At 44.8% G+C, this 17,734-nt stretch overlaps 1 protein-coding gene across 2 annotated transcripts in view; it reads right to left on the bottom strand.

The window, feature by feature from the left end:
- VPS13D (vacuolar protein sorting 13 homolog D) overlaps nt 1-17,734 on the bottom strand; it is a 140,956-nt gene that overhangs the window by 84,193 nt on the left and 39,029 nt on the right. For both annotated transcript variants that reach the window (XM_055000952.1, XM_055000954.1), the window contains 14 exons: nt 15,902-16,121; nt 13,769-13,979; nt 13,332-13,503; nt 11,714-11,820; nt 10,874-11,083; nt 10,350-10,615; nt 9,647-9,780; nt 8,796-8,951; nt 7,926-8,148; nt 6,478-6,552; nt 4,205-4,411; nt 4,015-4,104; nt 3,565-3,705; nt 2,377-2,499 (listed from right to left, as the gene is read on the bottom strand). In XM_055000952.1, coding sequence (XP_054856927.1) covers nt 2,377-2,499; nt 3,565-3,705; nt 4,015-4,104; nt 4,205-4,411; nt 6,478-6,552; nt 7,926-8,148; nt 8,796-8,951; nt 9,647-9,780; nt 10,350-10,615; nt 10,874-11,083; nt 11,714-11,820; nt 13,332-13,503; nt 13,769-13,979; nt 15,902-16,121 — 2,335 coding nt within the window. The remainder of the gene's footprint in view (nt 1-2,376; nt 2,500-3,564; nt 3,706-4,014; nt 4,105-4,204; nt 4,412-6,477; nt 6,553-7,925; nt 8,149-8,795; nt 8,952-9,646; nt 9,781-10,349; nt 10,616-10,873; nt 11,084-11,713; nt 11,821-13,331; nt 13,504-13,768; nt 13,980-15,901; nt 16,122-17,734) is intronic.

Raw genomic sequence — 17,734 nt, 5'->3', positions numbered from 1 at the left:
ATTAGCAGGGAAAGGGGGGAGGGTGGATTTTTGCAGATATACAGGTAAGATTATCGTGCATACCAAAGCAAGGGAAATTCACTAGACCAGCACCATGACAATCACGAAGTAAGTCAACAAGGCCGTATCAACAGGGATGAGAACATTCCTTTTAAAAATATGTATTTTAAGAACATTTAAGGGTCAAAGGTTCTGGGAAAACATGTCAACTGACTGCTTGGGTACAGATTTTATGTATCTTGCTGAATTCACTACCCACTATTCTATGTGGCACTGCTCCGATTTACAATTATATAATGTATATTTACTGGTGCGTTACCTCTTTTTACGGACAAGCTTAGTTGGCTGTTTGTTTTCCTATATGTTCTCTTTGACATGAGAAAAATATTGATATTGCTGCTGCTTTTAGATTTTGCATTGCTTTGGCTATTGGACCACGGGAAGATATCTTTAAATCCCAATGGCTCTTCGTCTCTGTATACGTGGTGCCTCAGTTCCTGAGGATCTCCTACATTACATTTTATTTTGTCCTATGCATGCAGAGGCTAGAGCTAAATTTCTTGCTAATTTGTTAGTGGGGCGCAACTTTACCTCTGATATTGACAAACTGTTTTTTTTTGTTATCTGATACTGATTCATTTGTCACTAGCAGAGTATCCCTGTTTGCCTTAGCTGCAAAAAAGATTAGGGCCAAGATTGTTTCTTCAGAAAATTAATTTTCTTCATAACTATCTGGTCTCACCTCAGATGCGTATAATCATACTGTATTTTAATACTGGTCTGAACAATTGGATCTACTAAGGTTCTATTTTAATTGTATTTTATTTTGCCATTCTAATAACTGTATTTTATCTGTACGATAAATTTCTACTTTTACTGTTCTTAACTCTGTATTGTGACGGCCTTTGGCCATATACAATTAAACTTCTAGTGTCTAGTGGCTATCGGACCACAACACCAGTGACACTGGTGAAAAGATACCAACTGTGCACCTCTTTCTGATCTTTGCTTGTGCCATCTTCCCACCAGGAAACGTCTCAGTGGCCTTAGCCACAGCCCCAAGTCTTTTCAGACGTGGCTCCAACCTTCTGGAATGTTCTGCACAAGGATATTTACTATCTTTAGAGAAAAGATGCCAAGCAGTGCTGAGAACATATTCCTAAGACTATTTGCGTAGCTTTGTCTACGGAGTAAAGGGGAGGAATAAACCGCTCCAGGATACCCTCCTCTAGCGAAAAGCAATTCCGTTTTACCTGCTGACAAACACCTAGTTCTGCTTTCTGCTGGGGGCACTGTTTAAAAGGATTAATATGCTACAGCGTCTTTAAAAACAAGTTAAAAAGTGTTTCTGTATTCAAATCAGGCCACACTCATCTTGGGAAAAGATGCATTTCTGCAAAAAGACCACAAAGCAGGGGCTTAAAGACCACCACAAAGTTCACATGCTTGGAAAGTGTAATTTAAACCCCACGTGTAATGCCCAGCATCACTGTGAGTGCTGTGGTTTTCACCTCAAGTTACACATGTGCGCTGCAGGAGGAAAATCAAGGGAGTTAAACTACCGAGAACTGGAGACACTCTTTGCATCTCATATTTCTTCTGTCGAGCATGATACCCAAATGCTGCAAAAAGGATGGCCTCCACCAGTTTTGCTGCCTCCTCTTCTTGTCACGCTGGCATCAGCCATCCTCCCTCAAAGGAGTTAGCAAGAGGAGTGATGCAAGACTGACAGCATCTGGGTGAGGAATTAGCCTCAAATTAGAGGACGGAAGGGCCTAGTGGGAGAGAGATTGCTTGGAGTGGCTCTCCGAGCTTATAGCCAACCAACTCAATGACTCTAAGAGAGGAAGAGACCGAAGCCGTGCAAGGGGCTGGGATCATCAAAGCAGACTGAGGCTAGCTGGCATCACTGTGTGGGTCTGAGATCTGAAGAGGAAAAGGAGGCATCTGGAACCACAAGTGCCCAGGGGTGGAAACAGTGGGAAGTTAGAACTGGGTCGTGCTGCATGGACAACGGAGTGCATGTTCACAAGGGGGAGGGAGTGTAGACACTTGTTAAGTTTCTTCCCAAATGCCTAATTATATTGCAAATTGATGTTTTAATGCAATGCTTCATCAGGCTGTAGACAGAAGAGGCAAACTGTAGCAAGCCAAAGAGGCAAGATTTCTGGAGCTGAAAGCAAAACTAACCTATGTAAACACACAAGAGAGGAAATTCAAGGGAGAAAAATATCACTTGCTGCGATGCCGTCAGCACGCCACTCAACACACCACGACGTCAAAGGCCGCAGTATATTTTACTTTTCAGTGGGCATATGTATCGCTATCAACAAGTTTTTAAAACATCTGTATATATACAACAGGCGCATCTCATACCCTGCCCAAATGACGGAGGATCAACCGAAGAGCCCATCCATTCTTCAGATTCGTCCGCCTCTACTTCTTTCTCCAGTTTGCAGTAATCCGCCATCCATGACTGTTTAGTGCTAGCATACTGCTCTAGAGGGGGAGAAACAGAGCGGTAGTAAAAAGGGCAAGGCAGCTGACAGCCAAAACACTGTAACGGGTAAGTCACTGAAATCTGCGTCATCCATAAAGATCTGCAGAAGACGGAGGCGTAAGATGGATATCATCACCGTCGCCGTGAAATCCAACTGAACTCAAAAAAGACATCTCTCTGAAGTCAGGTAACCCATCCCAAGGAAGGAAACCTGGTGGCTTTGTGACCTGCAGCCGCTTCTTCATTTTCAAGCCTGATTTAGTTCTATCGGGCAAATGGTCTCCAATCATTATAATCTGCCCACTGCCCACATTGAAACAGCAGCCATTCATCTTGATGAACTACGCCCAGTCAAGTACAGGTCCAAACGTATGCTTATATCGCCTCTCAGACTAAACCAGTGAATATGGATCAAATGGTGAGACTCTACTGTCTGAACACAAAAATCAACACTATCCCTATTTAGCTTGTCCTGGGGGAAAAATACAAGGCGTACTTCAATCTTTAAATATTTGCACTCTCCTGTAAAAGTTTGTCCCAAACACAAACTTTTGGAAAAAGATAAGATTTTTTTGCCAAAACACAGCTCCCTTCCTTGGATAGCCATAGCAGAAAAACATACACAGCATACTTCAGTCTTCACATGTTTGCACTCTCTCATAAGGGAATCATAAGAGTTGGAAGGGGCCTGTAGGCTCATCTAGTCCAACCCTCTGCACAACGCAGGAAATTCACAACTACCTCCCCCCCACCCCCAGTGATCCCTGCTCCATGCCCAGAAAATGGCAAATCACAAATCCTTAGCCAAACTGGCCTGGGGGAAATTGCTACCTGACCCCATGGTGGCGATCAGCATTACCCTGGGCGTGTAAGAAGGGACCACGAGAACTAAGCACTGGTGTAACCCTTCCTGCCCACCCTCTCATGATCTGCCTAGGTTCACAGAATCAGTTTGTCCTGAACAAAATTTTGGAAAAACCAGAAGATTCCTTTGCCAAAAATGTAGTCCCTTGGATGGCCACAGAAGGAAAACACGGTAACAAAGCGGTGCACATTTGACCTACCAATTAACACAGAAGTTATGTTGATGTCCAGACGATGCTTTGTTTTCACCTCCAGCTTCAACCGAGAAGGATGGAGGCGACTGGCTGGCTGCTGCTGCCAGGATACTGAACATGGCCAGGGCTCGATAAACGGTTCCCAGCCTGTGAAAATGGTGTGACAGAAAGAGACACAACGGTGAGGCTTACAGACAATAGGGATGGCAGGCAAGGCCCAACCACTTCATATCCAATTCATTCAATGCTGCACTTACACTTTGCTGTGCAGCATCGAGGGAATCGGATATGAAATAGACAACAGCTGTTCTCCAAGCTACCTTTTTGCCAGATTGGGACAATCTTTTGTTGGTCTTGGAGAACACAAACCTGTCCCTCATATAAAAAATATAGGGCGTGCAAGTCCAAGCTCTTGAAATCCTAAAAGAGATATGGACATTCATATTTCACACTTACCAGAAAGTTCGCGGTTATAATAATCTCCAGAGAGTGTAAAATGAGCATAGCCTTCAGGGCTGGCTCTCAGATGCTGGAGAAAATTCAAACCTGCCAATTAAAAGTAAACAGGATTACAAACAGTCACAATCCCCCCCCAACCTGCCCCCCAGCACAGCCAGGGCAGATGGCCATTGAGCCAAACACTCACGTGAAAAAGTTAATTCAGCTAGGGGAACGTCACTGTCCATGCAGTCATCTATGAAGCAAATACAGATGCTTTCGGCTTTAATTTCCACTCCAGAAATCAAGCGGAGGGCCACAGAGCCCTGGCTCTCTCGCTGACTTGAATCGAATGGCACACACTTCAGTGGTTCGGCGTTCTTGAACAACCAACTCGCTGCTTTCTTCAGCTGACCTGAGCGCACAGTGCAAGTGCAATCCATCAAAGCAATGGGGGAAAAGAGGAAATTGAAAAAGGATAGTCAGTAATAATGCTCCTCAAACTAATATTTAAGCAACAGACAACTGAACACCCACTCAATAAAAAAAAAACATGGTTTAAATCCGTTCTTAAAACTATATAGTTGGAGGCAGGATCTATGATTATGATTATTGTTGTTGTTGTTGTTATAAGCCACTCTGAATAGGGCTTATGTTGTCCTGAAGGGCGGTATATAAATTGATTGTTGTTGTTGTTATTACGTTGTCATTATTTGTTGAAAGACAAATTCTGCTAAATTTTCAGTCCACCTTGCTGTCAACTGCCTGTTTCAGAAGGTGGAGGAAGGAACAAGGGGACAGGCTATTTTAGAATTTCACTGTACCCAACAGCAAACATCTGGTAAACAAGGTGAAGAAACCAGGGTGAAAGCGATCATGGAATTTTGGAATTTATGAACTTCAGGAGAGAAAAAAGGTTAATACAGCAACCCGTTTTGGACTTTAGGAAGAAATGCAGACAAACGTTTGGTAAGATTTCCTCGCGGGGCGTGTATGTCTAAGAGTTTTTTAAAAGTGAGACTAGAGTCACGTCTTTCCCACGCTTGATCTATCCCACCCACTAAACAAACTTTTTTTTAAAGTAAAAAGAAAAAGGAAGAAAATTAAGCAGAAACAGAGAAACTAAGTTTCCAGACTGGCTTCACCAATCAGCAGAGACTCAAAGTCCGAACTTCAATCCCAAGCAGGGAGAGGAGAGACTTCCCCCTGCTGGAGGAGCCAGGAACTGCAAGAGAGTTTAGCCCTGCCCTCTGAGGTCGAAATGGTACCACCACCCTTGATTAGATTTTTATGTCACCCTTCCTTGAGGGAGCTAAGAACAGTATACATGCTTGCTCCTCCTCCATTTCATCCTCACAACAACCTTGTGAGGCAGAGGGAGAGGAAATGGCCCCAAGCTCATCTAGAGGGCTTCCATGGCAGAACAGGGAACCTGAACTCGATCCCTTCCCATCACACGGGCTCAGCATCCATTTCAGGCTGCCCTCCTCCGAAGAAGAACTTCACCTTATAGAAGGCACACATTATAGAAGCCACCCACGATCTTTTAAAAAGAGGAAGAATAGACTGCCAATGGCCTTCCAAAAAGAGACGCTATGCCAGCGTCTAGCCCTCGAAAAGAGAATTCGGTCCACATTGGAAGGTTGTGTAGGCCAAGAACTATTTGGTGAACAAATGAAAAAGGAGGACACAGAAGCAGTGAGTGGACTGAACGCTGAGAGAAGGCTGCAAGTGGCATCTGTACCCATGGGGCTTCCATTTTAGCAGGCACTGTTGAGTATGAAGGCCAGGTCTGATGCTCAGGTGAACAAAGACCACTTCCTGCTTGCGTTTCCTATGAGATGCTGCTGACTGTAAATACTGCATCAGTTCAGTTGGAAGGAGCTGGTTGTTGTCCTGTTCTCAGCACTGTTCTTTTCGCCCGGTTGATATGGCAGACTGGGCTGCCATCGGGCAATCTGCTCTGCCAGCTCACGGCCTTTTACTCCTACAACACTGTAGTCCAAGAAATGAAGGCTCTCTAGGGGGTGCAAGAAGAGAATTACTCTCGCTCCCGTAGTATATGCAGAAGGGATGTAGGACTCCTCTTATCTACAAGTCTATCCACCTACTAAGAGTCTGCGGAGGGATTAAGGGAGGTTTATCACAAGACCACAGGGACGAAACTGCAAGTTCCTTTCCTTCTTCTAGCCTCTCCTGGTTACAAATATCTTGTTAGCTGGATGACTTCTGATTCATGGATGGAAGCCAGTTCTGGGTTTAAAGACAGACACACAGAGACTACACGAACACCGATGAACTGAATGGAAGGTTTACAAAACAAGGGAAGAAACACTGAAAAGCAAAATTTTGAAGACAGGCAGCAAGGACCAATGTTGGTAATGCGTAAAACATTAACTGGCTCATCAATGTTTCTGCTACTAGTGCACTCTTAAGACGACAGCTTTAATTAGATCTTAAGTAATGTTTACACGGTCCTACCTTGGCACACCAAAAGAGCTTTGCGACAGTCTTCTATGCTAAATCCCAGTTCCTGCAGTCGGGCCAGCTGCACCTCTGGAAATTAACATTTAGTCACTGTTCAGGTTATTCATTTTTGCACAATGTCATTTTGTTTTCAAGATTTTCTATAGGAGCAATCTATCGGTAAGCATAAGAGATAGTTCTTAATTAATAGAAGAATCCTACAGGGCTTTGCCCCTTCAATGTGGCCAGCAGAGCTTTGATGTGATGAACTAGAAGACCATGCCAATGAGAAACAGTGTCCCCAAATCTGCATGTATACACCACAATGCCCACTTAACACTATATTTTAATTGAGATAAATCTCAATAAGGGTGGATGCCGCCATTACGTCAGTATAATTGGCAATGCTTTGGGGTCCTGCAAAACTCCTGTTTGTTTTTTGGCAATGTTTCGGTACCCTCATTGTTCGACAGATTATATGTCAAGGTTGTTTTTACATTGCACGCTGCCTTGAAAGCCGATGTACTACTAGGCCAGCAAGTGGGGCATAAATGAAAAACATGCCTACACAAAGACACAATTGTCAGATGCCACGCGGCATGACAGTCTAAGCCACAACACGGCACATCACCTAGAATTCTAAATATTTTTAGCTCTCTCAGCAAGTGTGGGTAAAATTCTCCACTCAGGAACCCAGTTTTATCCTAGTCTCAAGGATATTGCTTTATGTTGTGATCCCAAACGGTATACATCCATTTTAACCTCCCTCCCCAAGCCTAACTTATACAAAATTCTTTGGGAAGAGGCAGCATTGGAGAACCCAATGGTGGTAAAGTCTTCCAATAACAACAACAAAAAAGAGACACTGTTCTCTCCAACACCAGCAAACACTTGCGATGTAATCATTACTGCAGCTCGCTGATCAATATGCACTGGCCTGCTTTTCCCATGACAATTAAAAAATTAGATCTAAGGGGACTGAACATTATAAAAATCAATGAAACGTCGACGGCAGTTTGATTACATTTTAGAAGCTCTGATAAATGCTTGGGAGGAGCCACGGTTCCCTACAGAGCACATACACAATGTCCCCAGTTCAGTCCCTAAAATCTTTATTTATGGGATTCTCATGTAGCAGGTATCAGGCAAGACTCTCTGCCTGGGACCAGAAGGCCACTGTCAGTCCGAGAAACCAGCACTGGCCTATATTTAACCATGCACATCCAGAATGCTGTCACGCCCAGTGCTTCGTTCCTGGGGGTAAAGTGTAGATGACGAGGAAAGGCAGTGGTAAACCACCCCGTAACAAAAAGTCTGCCAAGAAAACCTCATGATGCAATGCCCCCCTCCCCACCCCGGGTCAGTAATGACCCGGTGCTTGCACAGCAGGCTACCTTTACCTACTACAGTCTACTTAAAGCCACGGGACACACAACAATCCCAATCTGAAATCTAATCCTTACCAAGAACAGGATCTAAAGTATGTTTCGGGGCATCTGTGGCTTCGGAGGTTAGTCCCGAGATCTCTTTTATGCAAGCAGGAGAAGCAGAAACAGAGGCTTTGCTGTCCGATGCAGAAGCACTGGGCGTGGCGCTGCTGGTCTGACCAGGAATGGACTTGGCAATAGCCAAGAAGAGCTGGACATCATTGTAAGACAATCTGATGTCCAGCGCTTGTAAGTGAATCTAAGGACATTGAGAAACACAAGAAAATTTACATAGCAATAGAATTTTTAAAAGACATGGAGGCATCTGAAAACTTGGTTTTACTTTTATTAGAGCTCTTCTTCAAAAAATAACCCAGTTTACAAGCACACCTTAAAAAGCATCTTTTTTTTCCCTTTAAGAATCCCACCATAGATTTTAACAGCACCTTGCTCTTTGTTCTGTAAACCCAAGAGGACAACTTTATGCAGCAGTAGAGCAGGGCCCAGTTTTTTTCAGGCGGCAGAGAAGCATGGAATTAACAGTGAATGGATATTAGGAGAATGACTTTTTTCCTCCTGCCCAAAGCAACCAGATACCACCAAAGAAGCAAAGTGGCAGTGGTGAACAGGGGAGTTCTAAGAGGACCAATGAAGTGCTTGTAACAGCTACCAAAACCGAGGGCTACTACTGCCAATTGGAGGCTTCGGTTGGTTCTGGTTCACGGCTCCTATTGTCTCATATAGGCCTTCTGAGGAGGTGCAGTCCCCAGAAGTAAGTGCTTGTATCCATCGCACTACATAACTTCAGTCTTGGAGCAAGCATCAGTTAGAATTTTTAGAGGCAACATATACCTATGTCGGACAGCAGTGCCCCCGCCCCTTCACAACCGTTTCACGCAGTATTACCTCTAAAACAGGTGGGAAGTCTTCACTGTTGAAAGCATCCAGCAATCCTGACCCACTGGGATATGAAGAATTCCCCACAAGTTCAACTTGAATTTGTACAGGGTCGATAATAGAGAGTGCCGTTTCCTGCTCGTTCCCCAGCCGGCACGAAAAAACCTAAACAAACAAAATTCGGCATCTAAAAAGGTGGTCATAATCTCACACATGCAGTTTTGTTTCAATACGCCCAAGAGGATAGGATGGATTTAATTGCAGGGTGGAAGTGGGGAGACGAGAGATAGCTAACCTAATCTGCCCTGCCCTGGAACTCTCTTGTCTGCAGAAACCAGGGCTCGGCAAGATTTACCATCTTTCCGCTGGGCCTGCGAGACAAGAGGTATTCTGCCAGGCATATGGCTGAGGTCGGGGCTGTTTGAGCCCCTCTTTTCCGGTCTCCTGCTGAGCGGGGAATGTTGTCTGTCAGCCCACCTATTACGAATGCCATCACCCATCCCATGGGTTTAGTTTATGGGCTGTTGTGAAGAACTGCTGCCTCTTATACTGATTTTTATGCACTGATTTTTCATGTTTTAATGTATTTAAATGTGCTGATGTAATTAACGTATTTTACTGTGATTTTATTGATTGATGTTACCTGCTCTGAGCCCACTTGCGAGGGAGAGCGGGTTATACATTTAATGAAATAAATAAAAATAAAACCCTGGCTTAGCCTTGGGTCCGTCAGAATGAGATTTGGCTTTCATGTCTCTGACCTGAACCCAGCCTATTTGATTTTATAAAGTAATCGCTTGTAGGATAAGGGCTAACATTTAAAAAAAATGCATTAGGAAAGGAGAGCAGTGTGTTTATACCTCAATGCCAAACAAACTGCCCGAGAAAGGGCGATCCACCAGTTTGGGCTTGTAAGTAAGTACTGTCGTCCCCTTCAGAATAATGGCACTGGTATCCAGAGAGGACATGTCTTCAACCACCACAAATTCAGTACCTGAAAGAGGGAGGAAAACCCAACAAGATTTCTACCATGAAACACAACAAATGCATAGTGATTAATGTGGTTGGGCTGCGAATCTGCATTCTGCTGGTTCGAATCCCACTACTGCCATGAACTCAGCAGCCCCAGCTGTATTGGGGGAGCGATGATAACACCGACTTTGGTTGTTGTGGGTTTTCCGGGCTGTATTGCCATGGTCTTGGCATTGTAGCTCCTGACATTTCGCCAGCAGCTGTGGCTGGCATCTTCCGGTCTTTTGGTGCTACACCTCTGAAGATGCCAGCCACAGCTGCTGGCGAAACGTCAGGAACTACAATGCCAAGACCACGGCAATACAGCCCGGAAAACCCACAACAACCATCGTTCTCCGGCCGTGAAAGCCTTCGACAATACATCGAACACTGACTTTGTTCACCACTCTGATTGGGGCATTAGTAAGTCTAGAAGAGAGGTATATCAACACAGTTATGATTATGATTTCCGATACCGATCTGAGTCTCTCCTGCCTTCAGTTTACACAGCTTTCCCAACAACTCAAGTTTGGCTTTGTGAACTGGCCTCACCTGTTACATTGATCTTGACTTCCAGCTGTTTTTCAGCAGAGACCTGAAGAGAAGAACGCTTTGTGACGATCCCGCACTTCACCGCTTTGGGAACGACCGCCATTTCACTGCTGTAATTGCGCTGCCTGGAAGGGGTGAGGTTGGGCTGCTTCTTGGTATCGCTGGGCGTCTGTATGAAGTCATGAACGAGCAGTAGCCAGTCGAAGATCAGGAACACACGAAGGTTGTTCAGGACCACTGTGAAGCAGGAAGAATCCTTGGTAGATCTAATTTTAAAAAATCAATAAGCGACAAATCTGTTTTACATCCCCTTAACCATCTCAACGGAAAAAACGAAGAATGATTGAGGTATGAGCAGTTTTTTCCTTGCTCTAAAAAGGTGCTGGTGCTCATATGTAAGGTTCCACTGATTTCCATCAATTCCCCCCTCAGGACTTGGGACAGCTCCCCAAAAGGTGCCGACACTCAGTACCTTCCCAGTGCTGAGGGTGGACTTGTCCAGAAACACCAGAAAGCTCTCCTACCTGTAATGCAGCTCGATCTGTATTGCCCCTGGGGTGTTGGTGTTCTTGGATGACTGGAAGATGCAACTGAACACGTTCGGCGTTCCCAAAGAGGCCCTCTGCCCGGCATATCGTGTGTCAAACGCCATCATGGAATGTGAGACCAAGTTTATGGATTTGGTCTGATTTGAAAAACTCTCAAAAAGCAACTTGGACTTCTTGAAGTCAAACCTAAGAAGTTTCAAGCAAAAAAAAAAGCCTTCTTGTACTTACATTTCTTAATTCTTCCCCACATTTCCCTAAATACGCACATGCGTGTAAGCAGAAAACAAGTTGCAGCTGACTAATGGCGAATTTTCAAGGCAAGAGATAAACAGAGGTGGTTTGTCATTACCAGTCTCTGCAAAAGGACCCTGGTCTTCCTTGGTGTTGTCCCATTCGAGTAGTAAACAGGACTGACCCCCTGTTAGTTTCTGAGATCTGATGAGATCGGGCTCGCCTGGAACACCCAATTTAGGGTTTCCTTAAACAGCTGTCTTAAATATATCAGTAAAAATACTATTCATTCTGACCCAGCTTGAACAGGAACCTCCATCCAGCTTCACCCCCCAAGTGACACCAAGACCATACTCAATCTGGCAGAAAGAGCAACGTTTCTGCTCAAGGCTTCACAATAAGATGTCAAAGAGCAGGTGCTCATCAGAACCAGGAGAAAACTCAGGGCTTGCCCGTTGTATACCCACAGAGTCTAGTGTGGAAATGATGCTGAAGCCCCCACTGGCTTTCTTAGGCTGCCACTGGTAAAGTTCCAACTTGAAGGGATCACAGCCGTAAAAATCAATCACAAACAAACCGACATACCTGGCTAGCGAGCCATCCTTCCCTTGGGGGTTGGTCAGCTCCAGACTCACATTGACCATGTCAATAAGGAAAGACATGCAGGTGTACACTTCTCCACTCAACACAGTCTACAGGGGAAAAGGAATAAACGCTGCAGAGAAACGTGTTGGTTTCACCTCTAAGCATTAACCATGTTCTCCTACATCACACCAACTATTTTCTGATCCATGTCCCCAAAATGGAGCAAACACAATCTAGCGTCCAAGTTGCATGATTCATCTATCTTTTTAAAAAAAAGAATCCCAATGGTAAAACACCTTCCTTTTAGGCCACCTGAATTTATAATTCAAGTATAGCCCATTTCAACATGTCTTCCTGGATTTTTACCTATCAACATTATTGCTCTTCACACTCATTTTCAATTATTCTAACTCTTCAAAACACTTCTAGGTTAACTATCTTAAGGTCCAATGAGATTTTCAGGGTATGAGCTTCCGAGAAGTATTTGAAGAAGGGAGCTCTGACTCTCGAAAGCTTCTACTCTGAAAATCTCGTTGGTCTTTAAGGTGTCGCTGCACTCAAATCCTGCTGTGCTACTGCGGACCAACACGGCTACCTACCTAACACTATCTTAATGTCAGCCCATTAAAGACAAGTTACACGGGAATCCCAAACTGAGTTACGCCCTCCTAAGCCTATTGACTTCAAGTGTAACACATCTTAGGCCTGGACTGTTAGTAAATTAACAGCCAGTGAATTTTAGAGGATCAAACCATCCATAAAATAAACTGGCATTTGAATAAAATGTTGAAAATAAAAAAGGGTCTTTTACTCATTGTTGGAGAATTCATGCTTTTGTTATAGCTAAGAGCAGCTCAGAAGATTTGGAAGAAGGCGGAATGCCTCTTCAGTGATGGCTGCCCACCATGGTTTTTATCCTGAATGACCATCTGCCTCATTTCTGATGGCAGAGGGACCAGAGAAGAGCCTCCAAAGCAGAGCTGAGTTGATGTGCAGGTATAAATGGGTGTAGGTGATCCTTTAGATTCCCCAATCCCAATTACTTCTAGGTTAAAACCAGCACTTTGATTTACACGAATAGCAGATATGACTATATATTCATGGCTGTGGTCGCTGCTATCAAACTTGCTGCAGAATTTTGCAACAGTTGACATTTAAAGGAAGTTTTATGAGTGGAACATTACGGGAACCTTATTGGAGAGGATCAAAAGGGGGAGAACCAGGACGAGGTTGTGCCTTTTCACCAAGGGGCACAGCTGGTGCTCCATCCCAAGCTGCTAGAAATTGTTTTAAATCAGATAAGCTGCCTGGCACTAAAGTACTGAATTAGGAGCGCAGAATGCTCCTATGTGCACAGGCCCTAATGTAAAACGTGAGAATCTGGTTCCTTCTGGAGAAGGGTAGAGAGGCCTTTAACACTTCCCCGAGCCAAATGCATCCCACCAGCCATCTGTTCGGGCCTGCCATACGCTTCCTAACAGTGGTACTCTAACCTCTATGCCACACTAACTCTCACCTAATAACCTGCTATATGCTGCAGCCCTAACCTTAACATAACATTAACGAACTCCGATTCTCCCAGAGCCGATTTTCAGCTGAAAAACCACATGGTGCTCACGTGTATTCTTGGGTCTTGTAAGTCATAGGGCCGCATGAACTCCTCTATTGGTTCACCCAGATTATTCTCAAGGAGTCCCCGAATCAGTTTATATTTGCTGAGGTCCAGAGAACAGTGGACGGATGACAGATTGCCATGAATGGATATATCAGGAACTGAGTGGCTTATCTCCCTGCAAGAGAAAAACGGCCACAGGTCAAGAAACAGTGGCAACATGAACAAGAGACTTGCCGTGTAACCACACAAGCAAGTTTGCTAAAGAGAAACGGTTTGACAGAAACCTGTAGAAACCCCACGTTGCCTGGTCACAAAGAAAGGACACAGAACTGAAACGTAAAACAAGCTGGACAGATCTTCCAACCTCAAGTGAACTTTGCTAAAAGGAGAGGAGGGGTGAGTAGTGCTGATGTGAAGTGACACCAAGCCGTATGACCTACTTGTCCAAGTTTCTTTCCACTTGCAGCTTCAGTCGGAAAGGTTCGGCCAAAAGGCTTCTGCCCATCTGCCTAACAACGTAGGAAGGGAAGGTCATATCAGCACCGGTTTCCTCCAGGGCCTCTGAATATTCTCTAGGGCATCTTTCAGCCGCAAAAATATCCATATCCTGCAGATCAACCACAATGCAGTCTAACAGGCAGGTATGTTCCTCTGCAAGAGATTAATCCAGAATTGTTATTCTCCCCGACAAAACTCTCTGGAAAAAAACCAACAGAGCTCCATGAAAGAGTATACTTCTAATATGTAAAGGCCAGTCATCAAGCTATCACCCCCAGGCACTTATGCTGACGATCAGTAACTGTAAATGATAGATCCAGAGGAGTTAGCCGTGTTCGTCTGTAGCAGCGAAATAGTAAAGGGTCCAGTAGCACTTTTAAGACTAGCCAACTTTACTGCAGCATAAGTGTTCGAGAACCACAGTTCTCTTCGTCAGATGCATCTGACGAAGAGAACTGTGGTTCTCGAACACTTATGCTGCAGTAAAGTTGGCTATTCGTAAAGGTGCTACTGGACTCTTTACTATTCTGTAACTGATAGAACACCAAAGCACCGTGACATGAAAATTCAATATCAAAACACCACCCGTGTTACACATTGTTTCAAAACCTAGAGCTCTTTTTGTTCCTCACAACTTTTAATAACTTAGCCCAGAGGTCTCTGGACTTGTTGAAACTGCAAGGAGGCTGAATCATCATCATCATCATCATCATCATCATCATCATCATCATCATCAATCATGATCATGATAATTCGATTTCTAGCCCACCCACCCCACAAGCAGGCTCAGGGCAGGTTACAGTAATACATAAAGATACAAAAAATAAAAACATTGACATCATAAAATCGGAAATCTCAATAAACATAGGTTTCAGATCCCAGGATGGAGCCTCCTTCATTCTTCCCTACCCACCATACACAGAGGAGAAGGGAGGTGTGAGTTGGTATCATCCTGCTGTAGCTTTACATGTGTGGGGCAGATGGCTATATAGCTCCCGCCACTGATGGGAGACCGGTAGGGAGTCTCATTTGATGGACCTAGGACTGGCCTCAACCATATGCCTGGCAGAACATCTCTGTCTTGCAGGCCTGCTGAAAAGATACAAGATCTTGGCGGGCCCGAGTATCCTCCGACAGAGGTGGATATGGGGAGCATGACCGCAAGATGGAGGTCACAGGGGTGGGCCCAATTATCAAATACTGGGCAGTGACACAAAGTGTCAGGAGGTGTGAAGTCAACCTGTCATCTAACAATGGAGGCACACATGAGGCCGAGCCTTACGCCGAGTTGGACCATTGGTCTATCAAGGTCCATCTTGTCTACTCTGCCTGGCAGCAGCCCTTCAGGGTCTCGGGTAGAGATCTTTCACATCACCTGCTACCTGAGCTTTCTAACTGGAGATGCCGGGGACCAAACCAGCGACCATCTGCATGAGAACCAGAGGCTTTTCCACTAAGCCACAGCCACAGTGCAAATGCACAAAGTGGCCTCACCTTCCATAGAATCAAGGTAGGATGGGCCTGAGCCCATCAAGAAAGAGGGACCCACTAGAAAAAGGAGTGTCGGGTGGCCAGCGAGCAAGACACATCTATGCACTCCTAGGGAACAAGATGCTCTAGTCCTTCCTCCCAAAGTTCTCTGCTTCCTTCGCTCTCCAGTTCATACATTACATATGAAGCTGTCTAATACTACTGGTCCACCTATCCCAGTCCCATCTATTCCAACTGGCAGCAGCTCTCTGGCAAAGAAAAGTCTTTCCTAGTGCCTGCTACTGGAGATGCCGGGGATTGAACCTGAGACCTTCTGCCTGCAAAGCATGTGCTCTACCACTGAGCCACAGCCCTTCCTCCAGTTTGGTGAAACTTAAAATGCCATACATATGCTCTGTTTTTTATATCAATCACAGCTGACGGCAGGAGGGAGTGGAGAACAAGAGTTACTTGGAGTACTGGGAGATAAATACACACACAAACAAGTCCTAGGCCTTAGAGGTAACATACTACGTCACTGGCACCTAATCAGAACAGGACCACAGGAACAAAGGGAAGAGAGAAATGTGCCTTCTCAAACTTACCGGGACTGTCTGGGACTGGCAAAGGGGATGGCTTGGAAGGCGTAGTTAAAACACTCGCAACGGGATCACTTTTCAGTCTCAGATTGGGTCCAGAAGATGATGATCTCATGAATAACCCTCCAGAGGGACTCGATGTGGCCCTGGACTCATCTGTACTTGAGGTTTTCTTCATGCTGTGCTTTGGGGTTCCCAGGGGTGATGAAAATGGAACAGAATCTTGCTAGAAAGAAACAAAAAAAAGCCAATCGTCCCAGAATTAAGGAACAGCCATTCCAGAAAACTTCCCGGGGGGAGGAGATGCCCTTGAGAGAAATGAATGCACAATTTACTTCTGTAACTGGATCCAGTCAGACCTGAACCACTTGATAAGGAATGCTGGTTCAGCAGAACCCCTCGGGATGAGAGAACCTGCCATGGCTCCAGTTGCGAGAATTTATATGGAACAATCTTCTCAGAAAGCAGTGAGATCCCTGTCCCACTGGATGCTCTCTCTACGTGCTGAACTGTGCATCTGGAGACCAAGGGGGGCTGCATAGCTCCTCCACACCCTGAGCAGGATGCAGGGAGAGTATCAGGAGATATGCCACTAGACTTGGCCATTTGGTGAATTGATCGGTCAAGCATTGTTCAACTTACTTCATAAATCATAGACTGGAAGCTATCTTAGTGTATAACAGCAAGAATGAAAAGCCCACAATCCAGAGACCAACAAAGTGTTGCACATCTTTAAAGCCGTACTGGACAACCTATTCTAAAAACATGACAAACAGCAGCAGGTCTGATTCTTATGCTAATTACAGATTAGTAGTGTTACTGAGAAATAGTAATTTTGGGGGAGGAATAAATTACAGAATTATTTTACAGTGCTAAAATTTGCATGTAAGAGTCAGGGCTTCACAGAACACTTCTCTTTGGCTTCTATTGTGAAACATCAGGTTGCAGGAAGGAAAATTTTAAAAGAAACCAACGAAACAGCAACTATTTTTAAAGATACAGAGAGAGTGGGTTTTATATGGTAGTTGAGCTAAGCAGGGCCAGTTCTTGTTTGTAGCTGCTCACAAATAGCTGGGTGGGGGTGGGGGCTGTGCTAGCAAAAACTCCTTGCTGTGCTGCTAGGTCTTCCCCAGGCTTCTGCATGGACAGTGGACCAGCAGCCCCCCGCCTCAATTGACAACTAATGACACTAGAACGAAAGGATTAAAGCTACCATCTAAACAACAGTGTTCTTGGTTGCACAGAATATCTTGCAATATAATACAGACCCACGTCTGAATCCCCAACCCAGCAACGGAAGGTTGCTAGGTGACCGGTCATTCTCTCTCGGCCTAATCAACCTCACAGGGTTGTTGTTTTGATGATAAAAACTATGGAGGGGAGAATGCTGTTATAAAGCCACTCTGGGTCCTCCACTGGGGAGAAAAGTGGAGTATAAATGTCTAAATAAAACATCACAGTAAACGTTAACCAGAAAAGGACACATGCGAACGATCAAATAATATGCAGTAAATTAACAGTGACCAACGAGTCAATCGAGTACTCTGTGCTACCCACCCTCTGTGCACACACCCCTAATACCATAAGCCGTCATCTCTCTCTGGGACCTTGGACTGCAAGCAGAAACTCATGCACTTCTACGAAAACCCACAAACCGCTTGTTTATCCAACCATTTATTCCTCAGAGAGGCAAACGGGCACAGTCGTAGAGACACAGCAAACTACATTCCAAACCAACCCTTCTGGAATTCTGCAAACGGATCAAAGAAATGCAAAAGGCACTTTTTAGGCGCCCAAGTTTTGAATGAGATTTGGACAAGGGCTGAATCCCACAAGGTT

Source organism: Eublepharis macularius, chromosome 17 (assembly GCF_028583425.1).
Source record: "Eublepharis macularius isolate TG4126 chromosome 17, MPM_Emac_v1.0, whole genome shotgun sequence".
NCBI lineage: Eukaryota > Metazoa > Chordata > Lepidosauria > Squamata > Eublepharidae > Eublepharis > Eublepharis macularius.
Note: the sequence above shows the minus strand (reverse complement) of the source record. Positions and strands in the feature narration are given on the sequence as shown.